Source organism: Crocuta crocuta, unplaced genomic scaffold (genome assembly GCF_008692635.1).
Source record: "Crocuta crocuta isolate KB4526 unplaced genomic scaffold, BGI_CrCroc_1.0 scaffold277, whole genome shotgun sequence".
Taxonomy (NCBI): Eukaryota; Metazoa; Chordata; class Mammalia; order Carnivora; family Hyaenidae; genus Crocuta; species Crocuta crocuta.
This window is the reverse complement of record NW_027531912.1, coordinates 1,183,333-1,205,580: the sequence shown is the minus strand read 5'-3', so window position 1 is coordinate 1,205,580 and position 22,248 is coordinate 1,183,333. Positions and strand designations below refer to the sequence as shown.

The 22,248-nt window shown below is 56.2% G+C and overlaps 1 protein-coding gene across 12 annotated transcripts in view; it reads left to right on the top strand.

Moving 5' to 3' along the window:
• Positions 1 to 1,355: 1,355 nt before the first annotated feature.
• LOC144240413 (palmitoyltransferase ZDHHC11-like) overlaps positions 1,356 to 22,248 on the top strand; it is a 44,201-nt gene continuing 23,308 nt past the window's right edge. For 7 of the 12 annotated variants that reach the window (XR_013337711.1, XM_077774714.1, XM_077774724.1 and 4 more), the window contains exons 1-9: positions 1,356 to 1,654; positions 2,078 to 2,243; positions 4,023 to 4,126; positions 4,878 to 4,933; positions 5,711 to 5,803; positions 13,168 to 13,380; positions 17,681 to 17,856; positions 18,288 to 18,389; positions 20,340 to 20,464. Coding sequence is in view for 11 of the 12 variants with exons in the window: in XM_077774714.1 (XP_077630840.1) it covers positions 5,726 to 5,803; positions 13,168 to 13,380; positions 17,681 to 17,856; positions 18,288 to 18,389; positions 20,340 to 20,464 (694 nt within the window). In the remaining variant the exon portion in view is untranslated. Of the gene's footprint in view, positions 1,655 to 2,077; positions 2,244 to 4,022; positions 4,127 to 4,877; positions 4,934 to 5,710; positions 5,804 to 11,624; positions 11,898 to 13,167; positions 13,381 to 17,680; positions 17,857 to 18,287; positions 18,390 to 20,339; positions 20,465 to 22,248 lie in introns of those variants that run through there. The other 5 variants (XM_077774716.1, XM_077774715.1, XM_077774721.1 and 2 more) reach the window with 5 other exon arrangements.

The following is a 22,248-nucleotide window of genomic DNA, read 5'->3' as shown; positions in this document are numbered from 1 at the left end:
CACCACAGCCAGCGACGGGTGGACCGAAGCGTGTCATTCACTGTGGGTGAGGTTCTCTTTAGGCAACAAAACACAGAGGAGAACTCTCGTTTCTGTGGCTCCTCGCTGGCCTGGGCTGCTTCCTTTGCTCATCATCTTAAAGCCTGCATGAAGGATCTTCTTGGCTAACTTGTAGTACACACTGTCCAGTCTCTGGTAGGTCATCGCGTTATCACACATCAGTTTGAAATCTGCCTGGAAGGGTAAAAATAGAATCTGTCGATATGAACTACTAAGACATGAGCAAAAACTGAATTCCTATCAAGAGGCTAAAACTGAGTGAGAAAGAACTAAATCAGGCTCTTCAGCTTAACAAATGGTTTTTACAGACTCTTTCAGGAAAGTTTCACAGTCCTTATGATGAGAAGCCTGACAGACCCGGAGCTTCCTCAGGCACAACACATGTNAGAGGAGAACTCTCGTTTCTGTGGCTCCTCGCTGGCCTGGGCTGCTTCCTTTGCTCATCATCTTAAAGCCTGCATGAAGGATCTTCTTGGCTAACTTGTAGTACACAGTGTCCAGTCTCTGGTAGGTCATCGCGTTATCACACATCAGTTTGAAATCTGCCTGGAAGGGTAAAAATAGAATCTGTCGATATGAACTACTAAGACATGAGCAAAAACTGAATTCCTATCAAGAGGCTAAAACTGAGTGAGAAAGAACTAAATCAGGCTCTTCAGCTTAACAAATGGTTTTTACAGACTCTTTCAGGAAAGTTTCACAGTCCTTATGATGAGAAGCCTGACAGACCCGGAGCTTCCTCAGGCACAACACATGTGTGTTTTTTGTTTTGTTTTATTTTGAGAGAAAGAGAATGTGTGTGTATGAGGAGGGGAGGGGCAGAGAAAGAAGGAGACTGAGTATCCCAAGCAGGCTCCACACTGTCAGCATAGAGCCCGACATGGTGCTTGAACTCATGAACCATAAAATCATGACCTGAGCTGAAACCATGAGTCAGACTCTTCGGGCGCCTGGGTGGCTCAGTGAGTTAAGTGTCCGACTTCGGCTCAGGTCATGATCTCACGGTTCGTGAGTTCGAGCCCCGCATTGGGCAGTGTGCTGACAGTTCAGAGCCTGGAGCCTGTTTCGGATTCTACGTCTCCCTCTCTCTCTGTCCCTCCCCCACTCACGCTCTGTTTCTTTCTTTCTCTCAAAAATGAATAAACAACATTTTTTTAAAATTCCGGAACTACCATCCTGGCTCCAGCCATGACACCTGCATCATGGCAGTTCTAACCTCCCCCAGCACCCTGTCCTGCAAGGACTGGGCACAAGTAGCTCTACTTTCTGACAGGCCCTCCCACACCAGGCTGAGNCAGGCGCCGCCCTGCGGGGCCTGGGCGGAGGGGCAGGTGAGCTCCGGGGGCGCGTCCGAGCCCACGCGCCGGGGAGGAAGGGCACACGTGCACCCCGCCCTCGGAGCCGGCGTTGGTTGGACTGTTCGGTCGCCCCTGCTGCCCGCTACCGGACGTTACCGGACCCGGGCGAACTCCTGTGCTCCGCCGCCGTGAGGGGAGCCGGGGTGGGACTCGCGTGCGGCCGGCGCCCAGGGGCGGTGCCCTTCCTGGACCTGCCCCCCTCCGAGGGCGAGGCTGGGGCAGCGCCGGAAGGTGAGGTGAGCCGGCGCAGGGTGCGGGGCGGGGCAGGGCAGCTGTGGACCAGCACCGGTGGCCTCCATGAGGCCCGGAATGCCAGTCTGAGAGTGTTAGAGTTTTCCCAGATGAATCCTAGGCCTCGGGATTTTGTTAAATGCAGGCTCGGGCTGCACCCCCACAGCTGTGGGAGCGTGGCTGCTTCCCTGGGCACGGTAGTAGCACCAGCCAGCCTCTGTGCGTGCCACGCACGTGTGTCCGGACTCATCTCGGCTCACGAAGCCTCCCAGGCCCCTGCAAGGCAGGGCGTGGCTCGGGGCTGATACCCAGGCTGTGCTCTGAACTTGTGCGGTGTCTGATCCCCAGTCTGTTTTGTAAAAAGCACTTCTTGGTACAATCCTGTTGTAAACGTAGAGCTGATGACTGTGTCTCATTTGTTTTCCTAGCACTGCCAAAAAAGAAGATATAAAGCTGAGCGTTAGAAAGTTTCTCAACAGACGTAACATTGTGTCTGGAGACTACACGTGGACTGAGTTTGATGATCCTTTTCTGAGCAGACACGGGCAGTCTGTGTCTATTGCTGACCCAGAGCTGAAGGTTAAAGAACCATAAGTAAATGATTCATATTGCTGAGAAATCGCTAATCCATATCTGAATACAAAGTCAGGGTCATGGTGGTACCAGTCTGGCTCATTTGGCGGATCATGCGATATTGATCTTAGGTTCATGGGTTTCAAGCCCCATGTTGGGTGTTGAATTTACTTTAAAAAAAAGTGACGTCAGTATCATGGATATCCACTTGCTGCTTTGATGGCATGTTGTCAGAAATTGGTTCCTTGATCAGTTGGTGAAGAGCGAGGTGCTGGGCGTGGAGGCGGCCCCCATGTCAGGATGCCCACAGCCCAGGAGGGGGACTGTGTTGGGAAAGCAGAGCACAGTGCTGTGGAAGGGGGTGCTGTGCTGACAGGGCCCCTGTGCCTGGGCTCTGTCCCTCCAGTCAGCAAATGTCTGTGCAGCTCTCAGTGGGCATGCACTGCAGGAGGCATGGGGATGGCAGGGACGCGATGGGCCTGCCGTGGAGAAGGGCTTCTTCTAGCCCGGCATGTGGACTGCCTCGCCCACCATCACTGTGGGAGAGGGTGGGTGCGTTGGGGCATTTTGTCACTATAGAAACAACCCAGAGTGTCTGATGCATCACCTCTATTTGCATGGCTCCTGTTTTATAAAGAATTGATTTTGAAGCATTGGTTTCACACTAAAATTTTACTTAGAAGGTGGAGCTCCCTTTTCTTCTACTAACAGTTGTGGCTTTGTCAGTTTTACACACCATACTTGATTCTGGACAGCCTGGAGAAGGCAGAAGTGCTACCGAGGAAAGACAGATTAACACAGCCTAAGTGGAGGGCATGGGTGCTGGCGATTAGCCACTGTAGCAGTCTCATCTTTGTGGTTCACCTAGAGGAATCTTAACACATAATTATGTGATTTTGTAGAAACGTGTGGGCTGTTTTTTATACACATCATTAATAGTGGCTAACACCTTGATATATCTTAGTTATCTGTCAGTCAGAGATTGGCTAAGTAAATGATACAATCACACCAAATATGGCATAGCTGTGAAAATGAAGTAAGAAAGGCACAGTTAGAAAACTGTGTGATTGAATACTTTTTGGTCAAGTACATGTGGCTGCGTTATAGACCATTGCATGTGTGAGGTTGGATGCGAGACTTTGACGGTCTTCATTCTGTATTGTTCATATGTTTTCAACAAACACGTAACTTTCATGATACAAAGAACAATAAAGTGGTATTTTAGACATAAGGGAAGAGAAACATTTTTAATAGTTTATTGTCAAGTTGGTTTCCATATAACAGACAGTGCTTATCCCCACAAGTGCCCTCCTCCATGCCCATCACCCCCCTTTCCCTCCCCCCCACCCCCATCAGCCCTCAGTTTGTTCTCAGCATTCAAGAAACATTTTAAAAAGAGTTGATACTGGGTCGCCTGGGTGGCTTAGTCGGTTAAGCGTCCGACTTTCGCTTAGGTCATGATCTCGCGGTTCGTGGGTTCGAGCCCCGCATCGGGCTCTGTGCTGACTGCCAGCTCAGAGCCTGGAGCCTGTTTCAGAGTCTGAGACTCCCTCTCTCTCTGACCTTCCCCTGCTCACGCTCTCTCTCTCTCTCCTAGAAATAAATAAAACATTAAAAAAAAAGAGTTGATACTGAATCTGAATATAACAGCTTCTTTATCTAATTTAAGAACTAGTTTCTAACATTCTGTGTATTCAATTTTAATTTTTTGAATGTACAGTCTAATCTTTGTAGCTAGAATTGGGAATGGAGTTATTTTCAGTCTGTGTGAGTTTATTTTGGCTTTCCTTCTCATCACAGCCCATCTACTTGGGTGCGTGTACGATTACACTTACATCTTCCAGCTGAATGACGGTGGCCCCAGCAGTGAGACCCTGTAGGAGGAGCCTGAGAACATCACGGCAGTGAGTCACTGGGTTCTGCCCACAGGAGTATAGGCATTGTGGGTGGTGGCGAACCCGGGACATGACATCAGAGGTCAGTCAGAGGCTTGAGCTCTCCAAGTCAGTTAGCCAGGGAGATTGTATTCATCCATCGCTTTTGTAGGTTTTCAGGGTGTTTTATTTCTTGTGGAATGGAGGGCATGTCACAAGGTAAAAGTAGGAAATCCACCGTAAGACTGTGTTCCTTCAGGAGGGTCCCTCAGAGATTGTGCTGTGAATCTGGAGGTGTTCTTTCCTTCCCAGTTGGTCATCACCTGCCGGGACCACCCTTCCGCCTGCCTTATTTGGGCTTCCCTGTGGACTCTGCCATGGTTCCAGCAGGTGGAGTCCTCAGCAATTCCGTCTGGTGTCCTGACTGCTGGCACAGACCTGCCTCGCCCCCACCCGCTGGCTGGTGCAGAGAGCGATGGGGCAGGCTCTGTGCTTGTGGCAGAGCACGGTCCACAGCAGATACTTGTGTATGGTCACATGACAAGAAAGTGACCCCGTACTCCATTTAATTGTCTGTTGAAAGCTGTGTGCTGCCAGATATTTTTCTTTAAAGAAAAAGTAAACTTTTAAGAAAAAATTCAAAAATTTAACTTCCCAGTAATGAGACATTCAGCAAGTTATATGTGGTAACATAGAGAGTGTCAGTGGCTCATGGCAGACCTCACAGATCAGTGTAGTGCTTGCTTTCCTAAAATTGGGATTTTGTTCTCCTCTGTCCCAGCTGAATTCCACGGGCTTTGGGACAGCCTGGCATACGAGGTGGAGGTCCAGTCTCATGTAAGTTGCTGTGTTATTTTGCAAGAAGGCCCGGTTGTTTGAGGTGGGGTCAGTATTGTGTTGCTCTCCAGCGTCTTGGAGCCCGATGAGTCAAACAGGCTTTGGGGAACTTTTCAGGCTCCTGGAAGCCCATGTCCCAGATACCTGTCCCGTGGGGGAGGGAGGGGAGGTGCAGAAGGAAGGGAAGGAGAGCTTTCACTGCATTGTGCTCTTAACCCCTTGGGATGAGGAGGCAGGGCCGAGGGGCAGACAGAGCAGGTGGGCAGGTCCGAGCAAGCACTGGCTCGTCTGAACCCCCTTTCAAGGGGAAGGGTCCCCCATGCTGTGGGGGATGCCAGAAGTCCATCCCCACACCGCCGCAGGCTGCATGACCACAGTCCAGGCTGTTGTCCTGAGTGAATGTGCTGTGGCTTGCCCGCTGCTGTCTGGTCCCAGAGGGAGGAGCCCACTCATCCCTTGCTAAGTCTAGTCCTTTTGTGGGTCCTCTGTGTCTGTACAGTTAGAGTAGCAGCAGCCAATCTGGCCACGTACGTTCTGAGTTTCTTCCAAAATGAAAGCCTGTGAGGTACCCGGCACTTGGTGCCAGCAGTCTCTGAGGGAGGGAGGGGAGGTGCAGAAGGAAGGGAAGGAGAGCTTTCACTGCATTGTGCAGTGAAAGTCTCTGAGGGGTGAGTTGGTGCCTGTCCCCTCTCCTCGGGCACCGGCTCCAGCAGCACCTCTGTTTGGAACCTTTGCCTTGTCTGTACCTTTATCCGCATTTTACCTTTCTTTGCTCAGCTCCTCGATGATGTGATGACAGCCTTACTATTTTCAGACAAGAAGGCATCAACAGCAATCTCATCGCCTGGAACAGGGTGGTGCTGCTTCATGGTAGGAGCATGTGAGGTTTTCTTTATTTAACCAGATAAACTGTTGAAGTTAAGCTTTTTACTTGTCCCGTTGGCCTTCGAGGAGTTACAGTTCTGATGCAGCCAGAGCTGTCCTCGAAGGTCCCCTCCCTGAGAAGCCACTCCAGCTCATGTTACTCTGGGCATCTGTCACCTGACCCTTCACTCAGCAGCTGCCTGGTCTCTGCATTGTGACCTTTCTACATTGTTATTAAACTCTTCAAATAACTACCTAATTCCCCCTAAGTAATCGTACATTCCTTAGGACAGAAACAGCCTCACATTTTTGTAGTGTTCCTGGAGCTTCGCTTTGTGACCTTAAACTGCAACATCGTGCTTCACTGGAATTCTGCCTGAATCTTCTCAGAGGAGAACATTGGATTTTTTCTTGATGTTACTGGTTAGAAAGAAATCGAGAGAATGCCCAAATAATAGTGAGGTAGGAATGCAGAGTAATTAGCTTCTCAGACCAGTTAAGATTATATGCTTCTGTGGAGTCTTAAAAAGGTGTCTTTTTAAAAAAGATTTTATTTGTTTTGACAGAGTACACACATGGGGGAAGGGCAGAGAAAGAGGGAGACAGAGAATCCCAAAAAGGCCCTGTGCTATCAGCACAGAGCCCGACTCATGGCTCAATCTCACAAACTGAGATCATGGCCTGAGCCGAAATAAAGGTTCAGATGCTTAACTGAGCCACCCAGGCACCTCTGAAACAGTGCTTTTAAACAGCAGATATTGTCACCATATTGTCCTGATACTGGGTTCTAAGTACGCAGTGAGTAGGTATTTTGATTAGTGAAATAAAGTGTTTCCCATTTAGAATTGGTTATATATTTCTTCTTTAATTATCCAGAATGCCTGTAGAAAATCAGATTTGAAAGTGTCTGCGTTTTCTGATAGATGCGTTTGTCCCTCCACATTGGCCGTCTCAGCTACTGCCCGGCGTCCTGCTCGGTGGCGCGTGGGCCAGGGGGCTGTATGAGCAGGGCCTCGCCAGCTGCTCTTCTGGTTTAGTGTGGGCGGCGGTGAAAGCCGGGGATGCTGTGCGCTGCAGAAATGGCAGACTTCAGTGCCTTAGTCCAGATGCTTCTCATGAAAGCTGTTTGGCCTTTCACAAGGTGCCTTAGCGAGTGGGTTTTATAGAGGATGTGTGGGGACAGGGAGGGTGCCAGTGAGGACGGAGACCAGGAAATGTGCTCACTCTGGACGCTGAGGGGATGCACAGGCCGGGGGGCGATGCTGTGTTGGGTCATGGAAGCTGAGAGCAGAAACACGGGCTGAGGTCAACTGGGAGAAAAAGGAGAGCCTCGCGAAGCATGTTGTTAATATTTTATAGCACATGCGCTGCTAGCGGACTTCTTTGCGAGCTACGCAGCAGTCCTTGGGGTGACAGCATTCGGAGCTCGGAGCTTGGCTTGTGTGCTGTGGATTAACGCAGCGACTGTTGTTTTGAGGAATTTGTTACCACACTGACTTAAAAACACATCCGCTTGGGTTTCATTACAGGTCCTCCGGGAACTGAAAAAACATCCCTGTGTAAAGCACTAGCCCAGAAATTGACCATCAGACTTTCAAGCAGGTCACTTTTGGTAATTCGAGAAAGGGGAGCACGAGGACAGGGCTGTTTGCTCTTCATGTGTGACATAGAAAGTGGTTTTATGTCTTCATAATCTTCCTTTCATATTAGATGCCTCTCTTTCAAGGTGAATTCACTCCTGTACTGAATATTGTCCTGAGTCACAGTTTCAGTCTTAAATTTACGGCTCTTACTTTACGTGGTCTTTTGGGGACTGGCCTACGTGGGTGTCTGAGTCACTCTGCCCTCAAGGCCCGATGCCTGCTGCTCTTGCTGACGGTCTACTGTACTGTTGCCTGAGAGAGTCATGACCAAACTAGTGGTGGATTTGTCTGTTTCTCCTTGGGTTCTCTCTTTTGTGGTTTATGTGCATCATGTTTAGACACCATTTGGCCATTGTTTTCTAAACATATCCCCCTCCCTCCCCCGAACATACACAAACAATTATCTAGGGGTGAGCCCAATATTTGTGTGTTCAATTGTTTGATATTCTCCCATGGGCCACGGATGTAGCTTTTTTGTCTTTGAGGTTTTTAGAATTTTTCAAAGTGTTCCATTTTGGGCAGCTTTCTAAGATATTTGGTAGATTCACAGTGTTCTGCTGTCACCACGTGTGTTGAATTCAGAACATCTCCGTCACCCTCAAAAGAAAATCCCACCCCCTTTAGCAGCCACCCTCAGTCCTTTCCAGAGCCCCTGGCAACCTACTCTGCTTTTGACATGTATGGGTTTTCCTGTTCTGAGCATCTCGTTTAAGTGGAATCATACAGGACGTGGCCTCTTACATCTGGCCAACCCCTCAGCATGGGGTTTCTGAGGATGTCACACTTAGAGCGTGTAAATACGGGCCCAAGGATGCCCTGCTGTTGCCATGGGCCCCACCAGGACTCAGGCTGCTCCTTCCTGGGTGTGTCACAGCCACGAAAGGGGGATCTGGGGCTTGGATTGCCTCCCTGTGCCTGCTGCCCCAGGAAGCTGGTAGGATCCCAGTCAAAACCCACAGATGTGGGGCGGCTGGGTGGCTCAGTTGGCTAGGTGTCCAACTTCAGCTCAGGGCATGACCTCGCAGTCCATGGGTTCAAGCCCCGCATCGGGTTCTGTGCTCAGAACCTGGAGCCTGTTTCAGATTCTGTGCCTCCCTCTCTCTCTGCCCCTTCCCCACTCATGCTCTGACTCTCTCTGTCTCAAAAATAAATAAACCAAAAAAAATTTTTTTAAAAAACCCACAGATGCTTTGGGTGGTCAGAGTAACCTGGCAGGTGGGTAGTGAGGGGGAGTGTCCCTCAGAGCCTCAGGGGCCATGTGTCAGCCATGGACTGCACAGCCGAGCCACAGCACCTCAACCACACTGTGGACTTTCCAGGGAGAGGGGTCTCTTTGGAGGCTCATTTCTCATGGGTGTGAGTGGCTGAGGTCACCGCGGCTCCCGGTCAGCCAGGGGACCCCACCGCCCGCAGACTTGGGGGGCCCTGGGGTAGTGCCGCCCCTGCCCCACTCCCCGGTGGCCTCCTGCGGTGGCAGGGCACCAGGTGCTGAGGTCACAGTCCTGAGAAGAAGCCCCGGTGAGGGGCCGGCAGCCTGCACACGGGTGCACCTGGGGAGACACGTTCTGTGCAGGCGGCCGAGACGTTGTGTCTCCATGTACCAAATGGACCCTTCAAGTGCTGTAAAGACTGTGCTTTCCCGCAGCTTGAGCTCTGCCAGTGGGAGTGGTGGCCTCACTGCCTAGCTAGCATTCTGTGTCAGACGTGGCCTCAGAGGTGAGTGCACCGTGGGAGACCTGCACTCTGGCGGGTGCCCTGCCCCCACCTGTGTTCAGTCACCGGCGTCTCCGTCTGCAGCCTCTGCTGTGCCGACGGCAATGTTCTTGGCGGTCTGAGTTCCTGTTCAGGCAGCCTGCAGTCTGCCCTGGGTCTCTGGGGGCGCGCTGTGGACAGTGGTGGACGGCAGGACTGGGCCCAGGAGTCCTTGGCTCCTACATCACTGGAATGTGGCTCTAGGTGGAGGTTGGCACACAGAGCTCTGCTGCCAGCTCGGGGCTGCCATGGGCACTTCCTGGTGTGCAGGCACGTAGGCGGCAGCCAGTCTCTCCTCTCCCCTTGTCCGGTGACCGACCTCTACCACCCTCGTTCTCCAGCACACCTCACATCCCAGGCCCCATCTCCTGCTGCCAGCCTGTGGTCAGACAGGGCTGCCAGGATCAGTGTGCCTGTTACCTCCATGGATGCTTTGCTCCTGGAGATCTCAGCATGGCATGTGGGGCCAAAGGTGCGTGTTGAGAATGTGGAAGCCCAGGTAAGCAGGCTGGATGGACCTGGACTGACCCAGACCACAGGTCAGCCTCGGCACCAGCCACGTGGCCCAGCCCCGGCCCAGCAGAGAGGTCTCCTGGCTCTCCAGTAGGGTGTTCTTGACCATGTGTTGGTGACACAGCCTTCCCTCCAAGCTGGTCCCTGCCCCCTGCCCAGTGGCCTCGTAATCCACCCGTCTGTCTTTGTCTTGGGCCTCTCCCAGCTGCCCGGTGGGAGGCGGACACCTGGCCACTGCAGGTGCTGGGCAGCAGGGCCGCACTCCGTGCACGCGGGACGCTAGAGCAGATACCCCAGGGAGCTGTCTGGTGCCAGGGGCAGCAGAGCTCACGCTGTGCCCAGACTTAGGAGGGGAACGGGATCTGAGATGGCTGAGTGGGGGCCTTGGAAAACTCCTCTACTTGATAGCTGAGACCCTGAGGGGAGAGACCGGGAAATGGGGTGTCGATGCTGAGCCGTCCCTGGGAAAGACACTCTTCCGAGCGCAGTGTGCACATGCCCCTCACCCCTGCCTCTTTTTTGGCCTTTTAGTGACATTTTCCCTGCCACCATGGCCTTTCTGTGACCTCCGAGGGGGCAGGCTCAAGGCGGTGGTGTCTGACCTGACCTGGAAGGAGTGCTCAGGTCTGGGCTTCCAGGGCAGAGTCCACCAGTGGGACAGTTGTCACAAGCAACACTGGCCCAAGCAGAAGCTTAGGGGCCAGGACACACCACTGGTTCCTCGGCGGGGGGGCAGGGGGCGCTGCCATGGGCAGCCTGCGGGTGCCCCCTGCCACCCGGCCTATCTGGGGCCCCCGCATCTTCTCTGCAGGTTGTGCCTGCTGTGCCTACCCTGGCCCCGCTGGCCCCGGGGGCCCCGGCGCAGGGCTGAGCCAGCTTTATGAGGCGCTTTGGGTTCTATTGTTGCCACAGCAACTGGGTTTGTTACTCCTCAGTTAGGCCTGGGCCCAGCAAGCCTGTGCTTTTCTGTCCTGCCTGGACTATGACCAGGAAGGAAGTGGAGCGGGTTATGTCTCCCAGGTGGTAGGTGTCTCCTGCCTCTACTGTGACCAGAGAACTTGGAAGCGTAACCTCTACACATCCCAAGCAGGACACAGAGCAGAACAATGATTTTGGGGCTGACCTGTGTCAGAGTTCTGAAGGTCACGTTTGCCAGGCTGCAATATCATGAACACGCAGGTGGCCCAGGACACCCTGTCCTGGGGAGCATGGCATGGTGGCATCCATCCTGCAGACGGCCCTGGTGGGCAGGGTCAGCGGTTACAATGCCTGCCTCTGCCCACAGCCACACTGGCCAGTGCGGTGGCCTCTGCGTGGAGCTCCCGAACGTCAGCCGTGTTTGTGTTGGGGAGGTGGAGGTGACATCAGGAACCGAGCTTGGGGTGAGAGGGGACCCAGGCCCCACCGAGCCTGCCCAGGAGGGAGATCATGAGTTTCCCTTCCCACAGCCTGAGTCCCGGCATTTGCAGAAGGAGTAGACGAGGGCCTGGATCAGACCTGGTGGGGGTGTCAGGGAGGTTGTCTAGGGAGAGAGGCCAGCACGGGCTTGAAAGGCAAGAGATGGCCATTAGTTGGGGGAGGGGCAGAGACACAGATCTAGGGCGGTGTGTGTGCTGTGCATGTGTGTGATATGTGCATGTGTTTGTGCGTCCTGTGTGTGTGTTGTATATATGCTTTATGTCTATGTGGTGTGTCGTGTGTATGTGTGAGTGTGGTGGATGTTTATGTGTCTGTGCTGTGTGTGTTGCGTGTTTGTGTCCAGTATGTACGGTGTATGAGTGGGTGGCTTATCACATGTGTGGTGTCTTGCATGCGCATGCCTGTTGCACGCGTGGAGTGTGAACGTGTGGACAGGTGTGTCTGCACAGGCGTCTCATGCACACTTGGAGCCCTCATTAACTGCTGTCTGGTCCTGGCAGGAGGCAGGAGCTTGTGCATTTGTTTGGAACTGTATATTTGTCCTGGCGAGAGCTTCTGGGAGCTTCTGAGAGACAAGAACTGAACTAGAAGAAACGAGCAGTTGTGCGAGCTGAGCACGTGCGCCTGTGAGGGGCAGGGACGAGGCTGCCACCCCGCTGCCAGCTGCATCTTCTCTCTCCAGACCCCCGGTCTTGCAAGAGTCCACACGACTACGGAGCCCGCGGGGGCCCGACTTTGGCAGTGCCCTCCACGCCGGCTCACGGTGACTGTGGGTAAGCATGCGCTGCCCGCCACCACTGCTTGGGCCGCATGCGTGGTTGTGACCTCACACTCATGCAGACGTGGTCCCGCCGTGGCAACTGAGGATTCACTCATGCCCTGCGCAGTGTTGCCCTCGGTGCCACGTTGAGTTCGAATGCAGGGAAGCATCCAGGGACCTCTGAGGAGCGCTGAAGTCATGCCCCTGCGTCTGCACACTCAGCCTTGTGTTCCAGTGACAATTTGGCTGGGTCTGTTCAGGTTCAAACTAGTTTCAGAGCTGGAAAACTTGTTCTGTTTCAAATTTCACAAAATCCAATGCCAGCTGCAACCTCAGCATTTCCACACGTTGTCAGTGATGCCATTTCCATCCTGGGAAGCCCCATGGAACGTGTCCCGTCATGGCTGGCACAGCAGGCTCCTGGGTGGACGCACGCCCTCCCCACGCCCTCCCCACGCCCTTGTGTCCTCGCCACACCCCCTCACTCACTCCAAAGCCAGTTGTCTCTGCTGCCACCCTCCATGCCCCTTCTGTTTCCTCCCACGCCCCTGCTTCGCCTCCCTGTGATGAGGTCTGTGATTGTGCCCTAGAGCCCACCTCCCTGTTGGTGGGATTTCGTTTTGGGAGGCATCCTCTCCATTGGCAAGAGTTTCCATCTGAATGTTGTTTTCACTGGGGAATCATGTTGTAACACAGGGTGCTTTTGTGTGCCCAAACCCCAGTATGCTGGCCTTGCCTTCCACATGGGATGCTCCCAGCCCCTCAGCTCGACCTGGTTGACCCCAGAGCGCCCAGAGGCCCCAGAAGCCCCTTGGTCAGCAGGCCTTTGTTCTGCAGCAAGAACAACAGAACTCTCTGGGGGCGTGATGTCTTGTTCTGTCCTCGAGGGAAACTTGCAGGAAATTCCCTGAGGATTTCAGCAAATAAAAGGATCACGTGGCCATAGGTCTGCTTTTCCTGCACACTTTTCTCCAGTTTCCCTGGGGATTAGAGCCTCCTCCTGAAGTGGGTCTTCCTCTGCATGTGATCTGTTTTCTGATGAGTCTGTGCACTCACCCCCAGAAGGGGCCACGGCCATGCCCCACTGGGGGTGTGCTGGACAGTGTCTGTGGAGCTGCATCGCTGCTGTGGCCTGGGCAGACTGCAGGACTCCCCTGGATTCTCCTGGGAGGCCCCCCCACCCGCCTCGGCCCCAGAGGCCGCAGGCTGCAGTCCCCGGGTGCTCCCGGACGCGCAGGCCATGCAGGAGTCCATGTCTGCCTGCCCCTCCTCCTGTCTTGCAGATGGATTTGTGTGGCTGGAGCCAGAGACAGGCCGTGCTGGAAGCCAGGAACAAACGAGCTCCAGTCTCCAACCTGTCCCGAGTGAATGGCTGGTCATGGCCCCTGCACCCCTTCCAGGCATTGGCCTGGACGATGGTGTTCATCTTTTCCCTGGCCAACTTTGGCGTCTTCATCCCCTTCCTGCCGCCTAACTGGAACTTCATCGCCTATGGTGTATCCTTTACTGTGGGAACAGCGCCTGCTGTCCCAGGGAGGCTCCCCACAGGCCCTCCCCCAGATCTGGCTCAGGGCCCTGCCATGCCTGCCGGTCCCCCACACCTGAGTCACCCGCAGGTCCGCACCCTCTTCTGTGGCCCCACTCTCCCCTCTTCGCCCCAAACACCTGCCATGGCCATGGTGCCTGGAACCTGATGTCCGTTCACTGTGTGGCTCACTGGTGTGGGGTCCGGGCTGAAAGCTCAGGAGTGTCTGCCACTCGCCTGCCCTCTGCATTGGAATAGTGCGTCTGGGGGCCCTGGTGGAGGGGCTGTGGGGTGGGGCAGGGAGCTTGGACTAGAGGAAGGAGCTGCAAAGGTGTCACAAGGCACAGAGACTGAAGGCTGACTCCCAGGGATTTCCATGTCATTTGGTCTCAGGGACCAGGGTTCCCTGTGTGGGTGTCACTTGTCTGCAGGGCTACAGTGGGCTGGGTCAGGCTGGCTGGTGCGCGAGGCACGCCAGGGTTCCGGGGAAGACACTGAGTATAACCGTGGCTCCTGTTGAGATACGAGTACGTTACCAGGTGTTGGCAGGGCCTAGAGTTGCAGAGGCTGGAAAGAGAGTTCTCCAGCTGCTAGCAGCCACAGCACAGGCCCCAGTGGGGACTGCGAACCCTGTGGCAGCCTTGACAGGAGGCTCCAGACACGTCACCAGAGTGGGCTTCAGGCCAGTTGTATAGGCACTGGGGACACACGTGGCACTATCATGCAGGCCCTGTGGAGGAGCAGCTGGAAGGGGCAGCTCTGTGTTCCTCTCCCTGCCACGTGGGCATCGCCAGGCTCGCTCCATCTTTACACTTTACTCTGCGGATCGGTACCTCAGTTCCACCAGTGCATCTGTGCTCTGGGGATCACCTCTGGCTGACCCTGGGCGTTGGCCAGGGCATGGCTGGGCATCCACCATGGCCTGATGTGCAAGCCTGCTGCTCCCCCGCACCACACGTACCCCTGATCTGGCCAGCCTCCTCCTGCGGGGATCTCAGGGTGAGGGCTAGTGTGACCCAGCAGCGTGGGGCCTGGTACAGCTGCCACACCTGTAGGCCTGTGGCTCAGGGTTGGGGGTGCTGGGTGGGGCCTCCAAAGCCAGCGTCACGCGTCCCACGTCACCCCGCATATCTTGTGTCTTTCAGACTAGAGGATGGGCAGAAACTGTACAACCTCGTAGGTATCCCATCTCAAAATTTCTCCAGTTGTCCCCAAGGCATGCTTTGTTGGGGTTTTTTTTAAACCCAGAATCCAGTCATGGTTCATGGTTTGCATGTGGTGATGAGTCTCCTCTCTATGGCCCAGCACAATGGCCACTGGCACCCGTCCCCACGGCGTCCTGGTCAGAATTGCCCTCTTGCTGAGATCTCGCACAACTGTGAAACATCTACCAGTTCTACCCTTCCTCCTGTGCACTGAGCTCACGTTCTCATGTAGAGGGAGCACTCTCCTTCCGGAGCCAGAGGTCCTCAGTGCAGGCGGGGGGGCCGGCTCTGGGGAGGGCTGGGTCCTGGCCTCCTCCCCGCCTCCAGCTGCCCCCTGTGTGTGTATCCTGACCTCTGTCCCTGACTGTGGGTTTGCTTGCATTCTGGGTTATAATTCATGGTCTCCATTGTCCCTTGACTGCAGCTCAGACTGTTCTGGGGCCTTTTCAAGCTGCCTTGTGTTCTCTGTCCAGGGAGCATTCTGAGCACTCACCTGCTTTCAGGCCCGGAGGGTGCCCCAGGCCCACTTGCACACCTTTTCCTCTAGGAGCCCTTGGCTGACCCCAAGTGCTAGGTTCTGGGTGGCTTCCATCCCCTGTGGGCTCTGCAGCACTTGGCCACTGGGGAGCATCGATGTCTTTCGGAGCCTGCAGGGAATGCTGCCCTGGGAGGGAGGGCAGGGTCTAGGTTGCAGCCTCCAGAAGACACAGCAGAGAAGGCAGACCCCTGGTTTCCGCCTGACTTCAGCTGCCAGCCACTCACACCGCCCGGCCCCTGCTCAGAGGGACTGGCCTCTCGTGTGACAGGTCTTAGTCCTAGGGCACTGTGGCCGGGCAGAGCCCCTGGTTAGGTTAGTGACTGCAGAGCTGGTGGGAGGTGGTGGGAGCTCTGGGGGTGCCTCTCCCCTTCCCACCTCAGAACCAGAAGGACTCAGAAGGCGGGATGGCGAGATGGCGTGTGTTCTGGGCTGGCATCTCTGCGTGTTTACCAAACAGATTGTCGATAAGGGCACAGCAGGGGGCCTTGGCGCGGGGGTGGGGGGGGGTGGTCTCCTGCTGTGAGAGACCTCCTACCCTGTGCCTCTTGTTTTTTGTTACTCTCTGCAACCTGTGAGAAACCCATCACCTGGCCGTTTGAATGTGAGGACAGAGCCCTGGGGTAGCGCCCACCCACTGACACTTTTCTCAGCCAAGTGGCTGACGGAGTGAACGGCCAGGCAAAATACAGTGGCCTTTGGCTCACTTGTATCACTCCCCTGGGTGACCTGGGGTTAGAAGGACATCCTGAACCTGTGTTTACGCTTGAGGGAGCTTGCCTACCACATGGCAGGGGGCTGCCCCTCTGTTCCTGAGGGGTGCGTTCTGGGGACAGCCTGGCCACAGCACCTGCAGGCTTGGGATGTGGGGAAAAACAGGCTCAGGGCAGAGGCCTCGGTGCTTCCAGTCTGAGGCTAGAGCGCAGGCCACACTGTCCCCACACTGCCTCCCTGGTGGTGTTCCCTTTGGAGCTGAGTGTAGTCATGGGGGCAAAGGGCCCCATGCCTCAGTCCCTGCCCAGCAGCCTGCCCTCCTGTTTCTAATGCAGCAAAGGAAGGGGCCGCACCTGGCCCATTGCTGGCCTTCCTGCTGACCCCAGACCCCCCTGCGCAGGACCTGCTCCTGTTCCCCAGGAACCACACAAACAGTGCTTGTCTCTGGCCAGCGCCCGCAGGCTTCTGGGAGCAGGTGTGGGGACCGCATGCCAGCACCGTGCGGGTGTCTCCAGCAGTGACAGCAGAGCCTGACCTGGCCCCACACCCTGCTCGGCAGCAGTGCAGATGAGGCTCAGGCCATACCCAGCCCTGCGGGTCTGGTGGCCACAGGATGGGCTTGGGGTCACCGCATCCCTTATGGGGCGCTGAGGGATCTGGTCAGTCCTGTCCCCCGTGCAGGTCCCCCAGGGCCCAGCTGGTTCTCAGCCACCTTCCACTCACCCCTGGCCCGGGCTGATCCTCTGTGCCCTCGGCTCCTTCTCGGCTGCCCTCCTCCTGCCCCCTCCCCCAGCAGCAGGGCTGGGTCTCCATCACCTCCATGTCATCATCTGGCAGCCTGAGCCCTGGGTCTGCACTTGCCACCTGGAGACTGGAGGGCAAGGGAGGAATGAGCGATTTTGGCCAGAAGCAACCTCCCTCTCGGGCTAGTGCACTGTGGAGATTTCTTACGGAGCCTCCGTGGAGGCAGGGCCGTGCCCATGAACCAGGCTGGCAGGGCCTGAGGAAGACCCCACGGGGGCTTCCTGCGGGACTGAGCAGTGGCCCAGCCCCCTGCTCAGAAACCCCCACCACTGTCAAATCACTGCAGAACCCGGGGCACCCGTGGCCTCGGCCTGCCGGGCTGGGTTATTTCCCTGCCACACGCTGGAACCCAGGCTGTGAACCCTGAACCCTCCCTCTCAGCACTGGTCCTGGGGCGCCGCGTAGGACTGACAGGGAGGCGGCTTCCACCTCTCCTGTTTGGTTTCCATGTGGACAGTGTGTTGGTCCTGAAGGGGAGGAGGAGGGTGGGATCCCAGGGCCTGGTTTTACCCTGGGTGCCATGGCTGGAGTGGGTGCCAGAGAGCTGGAGGGGCCTGGGGGTGAGGAGAGAAAAGACGAGACCCAGACAGACCATGCAGACTGGGTGGGTGAGCCCTCGCTGCTCCCCTCCTTCATGCTAGATGATATGCTTTCTTCCTTCATGCACGTGCTCTGAGCATCTCCGCTGCCCAAAGAACCCCTATGTCCTTGGTACCCAGCGTGGTGGCCGCTGGCCCCCAGGGCCTTCCCTTGCTGCCTCGCTGAAGCATGGGGTCCATGCCCCCAGGATGCCAGCAGGCTCCTCCAGGGTCCTGCATCTAGTTGGGAGAGCCTGTATCCAGCACACTCACTTCCTCACGGGGGAAGAAACTGGGGGGCTCTGTCAGCTGCAGGGGTGCGAGTGCAGTGTCCTGTGTCCTGGCCGATGGCCGGGTGCACAGCCCCCGCAGCGCTGACGGGCAGCCACCCAGAGTGGGCACCTTTGTCGCACGTTCCTTAACACTCATGCCCAGGTGACTGGCGGGCTTTTCCTTTTCCATCTGGTGGTTCACTTGACTGCAGTTTCCATCGATCCGGCAGAGGCTACTGTGAGGCTCAGGAACTACGCAGAGCCTTTGCCTATTTTTGACCGCACTAAACACGCTCATGTCATCCAGAACCAGTATTGCCACCTGTGTCAAGTCACGGTGTGAGTGCCCAGGGTGTGGGGGCAGGCGGACCCGAGGGCGCTGCCCTGCCGTGTGGACCTGCCACCTTCCCCACGCTGTGCACATGCAGGGCCCTCCCCAGGCCTTTCCAATTCCATGCAGCTGACTGGTGCTTCTTTCTTTGAAGGAAAAGCAGTGTGCCTCAGACACGCAGGGCCCCTCACCGATCTAGGGGCTCAGATGAGACCCAGCTCCCCGCCGAGCCCCACCTGGGCACTGAGGGCTCAGCAAGCAGCTTGGCAGTGTGGCCTGTGGCTCAGGGTGGGAGCTGGTCCTCTGCGTTCCAGGCGTGGCTTAGGGAAGGCACCCGCCTGGGGCCTGGTCTTCCCTGCCACCTTTCTCTCCCCTCTGACCCTGTCTTCCTTCTGCACACACTGCCAACTGACTGCTCATCCTGAATGCTTCCTTCCAGCAATAAGAAGGCCAAACATTGTAGTTACTGCAACAAGTGTGTATCGAACTTTGACCACCACTGCAAATGGCTGAACAACTGTGTGGGGAGCAGAAATTACTGGTGAGGGTCTGCAGGGAGGAGGTCTAGGAAGGAGGGGAAGAATACTGGGGGAGGGAGAGGGAGACCCAGCAGGGAAGAAGGGTGAGGGGTTTGCAGGGGAGGGAGGGGTAAGGGAGGAGGGACCTTGCAGTGGGGAGGGGTGAGCTTCTGGGCGGGGAGAGGAGGTCCTTGGCAGCGGGGAGAGGAGGGTGCTAGGGAAGGGGGAGGTGGGACTTGGCAAGGGCGGGGGGANAGGGGGGAGGGGGGGAGGGACTGTCAGGGAGGGAGGGGGACAGAGGAGTGGGGAGGGGCGAGGGCCTCACGAAAGGGGGTCTGCAGGCTGGGACCTCATGGGTAAGTGGGTGGGGGCCACAGGTGGTAGAAGGGTCCTGTCCTGTCCCCAGCACAGCGGTCCTTAGCGTCCTTCTGTTCTCCTTTTGGCTCTGAAACATGTTGGCCTGGAGCCCCTCCCAAATGTGGAGGCCCAGCCCCACCTGAAGGGGCACAGGCTGAGCTGACTAGTCCTTACCTGCTGGCCCGGGCCTGGCGGCTTTCTCCCTGGAGGCAGTCAGAGCACAGAGGATGGGGGCCAAGGCTGCACTGGGAGCAGGTGTTCAGCCCTTCACGGGCTTGGTGCAGGGCCTGTGGGCTTGGCCAAGACCCCACGTGCCAGGGCCCAGGCTGTGAGTGGCCAGGAAAGTCTCAGATGCTCCCCCAGCTAGTTCATAGCAGCCCTCGCCGGCTGGTGGTCCTTCAAAGGGGCTCCACTGCTCCCCCTCCACCCACAGCAGGCATGTAGCATGCAGCCCAGTAAAGGAGCATCGCGCCCTGTGTAGCCTGGTGAAGGAGTGTAGAGCTCTGTGCAGCCCCGTCATGGAGCATCCTGCTCTGTGAGGTGTGCAGTCCATTCAAGGCCATGTGAGAAATGAAAAGCATTGCTGCTTCGAACAGAATGAAATGCAAAGCCTCATGATTAGAAAAGTCTAATGAGACTTGGGGACCTGGGGTGCCTGGAAGCCCCCATGCCCCCACTCCCCTACAGAGGAGCAGCTCCGGGCCGCCCTCCACATCCACCTGACCCTTTGAGGACACTCATGTTTTAGCTCTCTGCCTAAAGATGTGTGTAAAAAGAACCTCAAGGTGTTCTGGAAAAGAATAATGGAATCAAATAACTGTAAGCTGAAGAAAGGACATTAAGGTAGAAAATATTAAAGATGTAGTTTTCTTTAATATCACAACAGCAGAAAGCCCAAAGGAAGACCTTGCAGCAGAAGCTTCTTCCAAGAATTGTGGACCAGAATTTAATTGTTGGATGGATTTAAATCATTCTGTGTCTTCAGAGCACAGGAAAGAGGACAGGACTGATTTTGTTCTAATGCCAAAGCACAAGATGTCGTTTGTGTACAGAAGCGTGCACAGCCCCTGGGAGGGTGTGTGGAGAACATGCACTGTGGGCCGCTGGCCGGCCAGGCACCTGTCCCAGCCCCCCTGGACTCCCCGAGTGACCAGGCTTCCGTGCCTCTTGATGGAAGAACAGCACTCAGTATTCTGTGCAACATGGGGCGGGGCAGGGGATGGTGAACCCCACCCAGACTGGGCGGGAGCCTGGGTGAGCGGTGGTGAGTGTGGCGGGAGCCTCGGTGAGCGGTGGTGAGTGTGGCGGGAGACTGGGTGAGCAGCGGTGGTGGGTGTGGCAGGAGCCTGTGGCCCTGCACTTGACACAGAGGCTCTGTGTCCCTGCCTGTGAGCCTGGCTGGACCCTCCTCACTGCCACAGGGGGGTAAAAGGGGAGTTCATCTTTACTCCTTCAGGCATAGAAACTGGAGGTGCCCTCAGGGTGTCCCCTGGAGAGCTCAGGCAACAGAAGACCGGAAGAAGGATGGGCCTTGGGCTCAGGGTCAGGGACACCCTGAGCTGGCAAGCACATCCCCCCAACCCCCAGACCTGAGCCTGGCCCTGCCTCTCCCACAGGTATTTCTTCAGCTCCTTGGTCTCTGCCTCCATCAGCCTGCTCTGCCTGATCACCATCCTGCTGTTCATTTTCATCCAGTTCTTCATCAACCCGGCACAGCTGCGCACGCACCCCCACTACAAAAGTATGTACAGAAGTATGGGATGGCTCCTCTCAGTTGGGGCTTTTTCTCAGGTCACTCGTGGCATCGGCTTCTCCCTCCAGCTGTATTTTGGGTAAAGCTCTCCTCCTGTAGGGTGTCGGCCTGGCCTGCTCCCAGATGGGTGAGCCACGGTTATGGGAAGGAGGGCAGCAGTCCCCCAGGCACCAGTATGCAGGTTCAGGGACCCGTGCCTGACACGCAGCCATTGGTCACAGCAGGGAGCAGCATGGGACAGGAGGGCAGGGCTGCCTGAGAAAGGTTGTGGATGGCATGTAACTACAGGTCTCTGCTGAGTGGCTCCAGGAGCCTGGCCTTGGGGACAGATGTGGGGCTGGATGTGGCCTCGAAGTTCTGTCCATCACCTCACCCCCAGGCCTGTGACTGTGACCTTATTTGGGGAGAGAATCCTTCCAGATGTGATGAAGGATCCCGCAATCATGATGGGTTACCCAGGAATGTGTGGGGTCCTAGAGGTAGTGAAAATACCCTTAGAAGAGACTAGAGGGACACGGCCACAAGCCCAGCGTTGCCCAGATCCCGAAAGCTGGAAGATTCAAGGACGGATCCTCCCCTATGGCCTTGCAGGGAGAAGGGCCCTGCAACACCCTGACTTTGGGGCTCCATCTCTGTTGTTGAAACCGCCTGGTCTGTGGCCATCGGTCATGGCAGCCCTGGAAACTGATGCAGGGAGCTGATGCAGGGAGGACACCAGGCGGAGCACCTCCTGTGTCTGTCCTGAGTGTTTGGGGATGTCAGCCCTCAGGGTGCAGAGCAAAGCTTCCTTTCTCAGCCCAGGCCTCTCTGAGCTGTGAGCATGTCACAGCTGACCCTCTTCCTGGAGGGGCACCCCGCCCTGTGCACTTTCACCCCCAGGCCCACACTGTACTTGGGATGGACGATCCCATCCCTTGTGGGATGGACCATCTAACCAGCACTACTCTGAAGTGCATCCTGGCTATTTCCATGATAAAAGGGAATAGTGGGGGTCTCAGTGAGACCAGGCCCCACCCAGCAGCATGAGGCCCCACCTGCCACCCTTCCTGACGGTGCGCACACGCAGCCTGAGCAGAGCGGCTGGTGGTGCCTGCTCCCTCCAGAGCAGTCATGGGTGGGTGCTATGGCTTCCCTGTGAAGGCCTTCCTGCTCACAGGGCCTCTCGTGGCCCCCACACACTCCGAAATGTGGCTTGCACGTGGTAAGAGGCAACTCTGCACTCCCAAGTTCTGCAGCACGTGTCCTTACTTCCTCCCAGCGTGGACATCGGCGGGGCTCCTGCTGTCATGCAGTGTCAGGACAGAGGGCAGCGTGGCCCCGGCAGGTGCTTCTCTGGGACTTGTGGTGCTGGAACTGTCGTGGTCCCGCTGCACATGATGCCTGATGACTGAGGCAGTCTCCTGCGTTTGCTGTTCTAGAAGATTCTGTGGGGCGGTTTAACTGCCAGTTCCCTGGGGTGCTTTGCTCTCATCAGTGGGAATTCACTGAGACGTCACCAGCTCAGGGGACAAGCGTGTGGCCGGCCACACCATGGTGCAGCCAGCCTCACGCTCCCTATGCCGCAGTCCCTGAGGCCCACGGCCACACAGCACAGCGGGCCTGTAGCCACCTTCCGTGCCACAGAGGGGCCTGGAGTCTGTACTTCCTGGTCTCCGTGAGGGGTGGGCGCCTTCCAGCTGGAATTCTGTCTCCATGGGCCTGCCTGCAGATCCCTCAGTGCTTTCCTCACACTTCAGTTTGGACGTGTCAGCGTCCCCAGGGGCCCAGAGGAC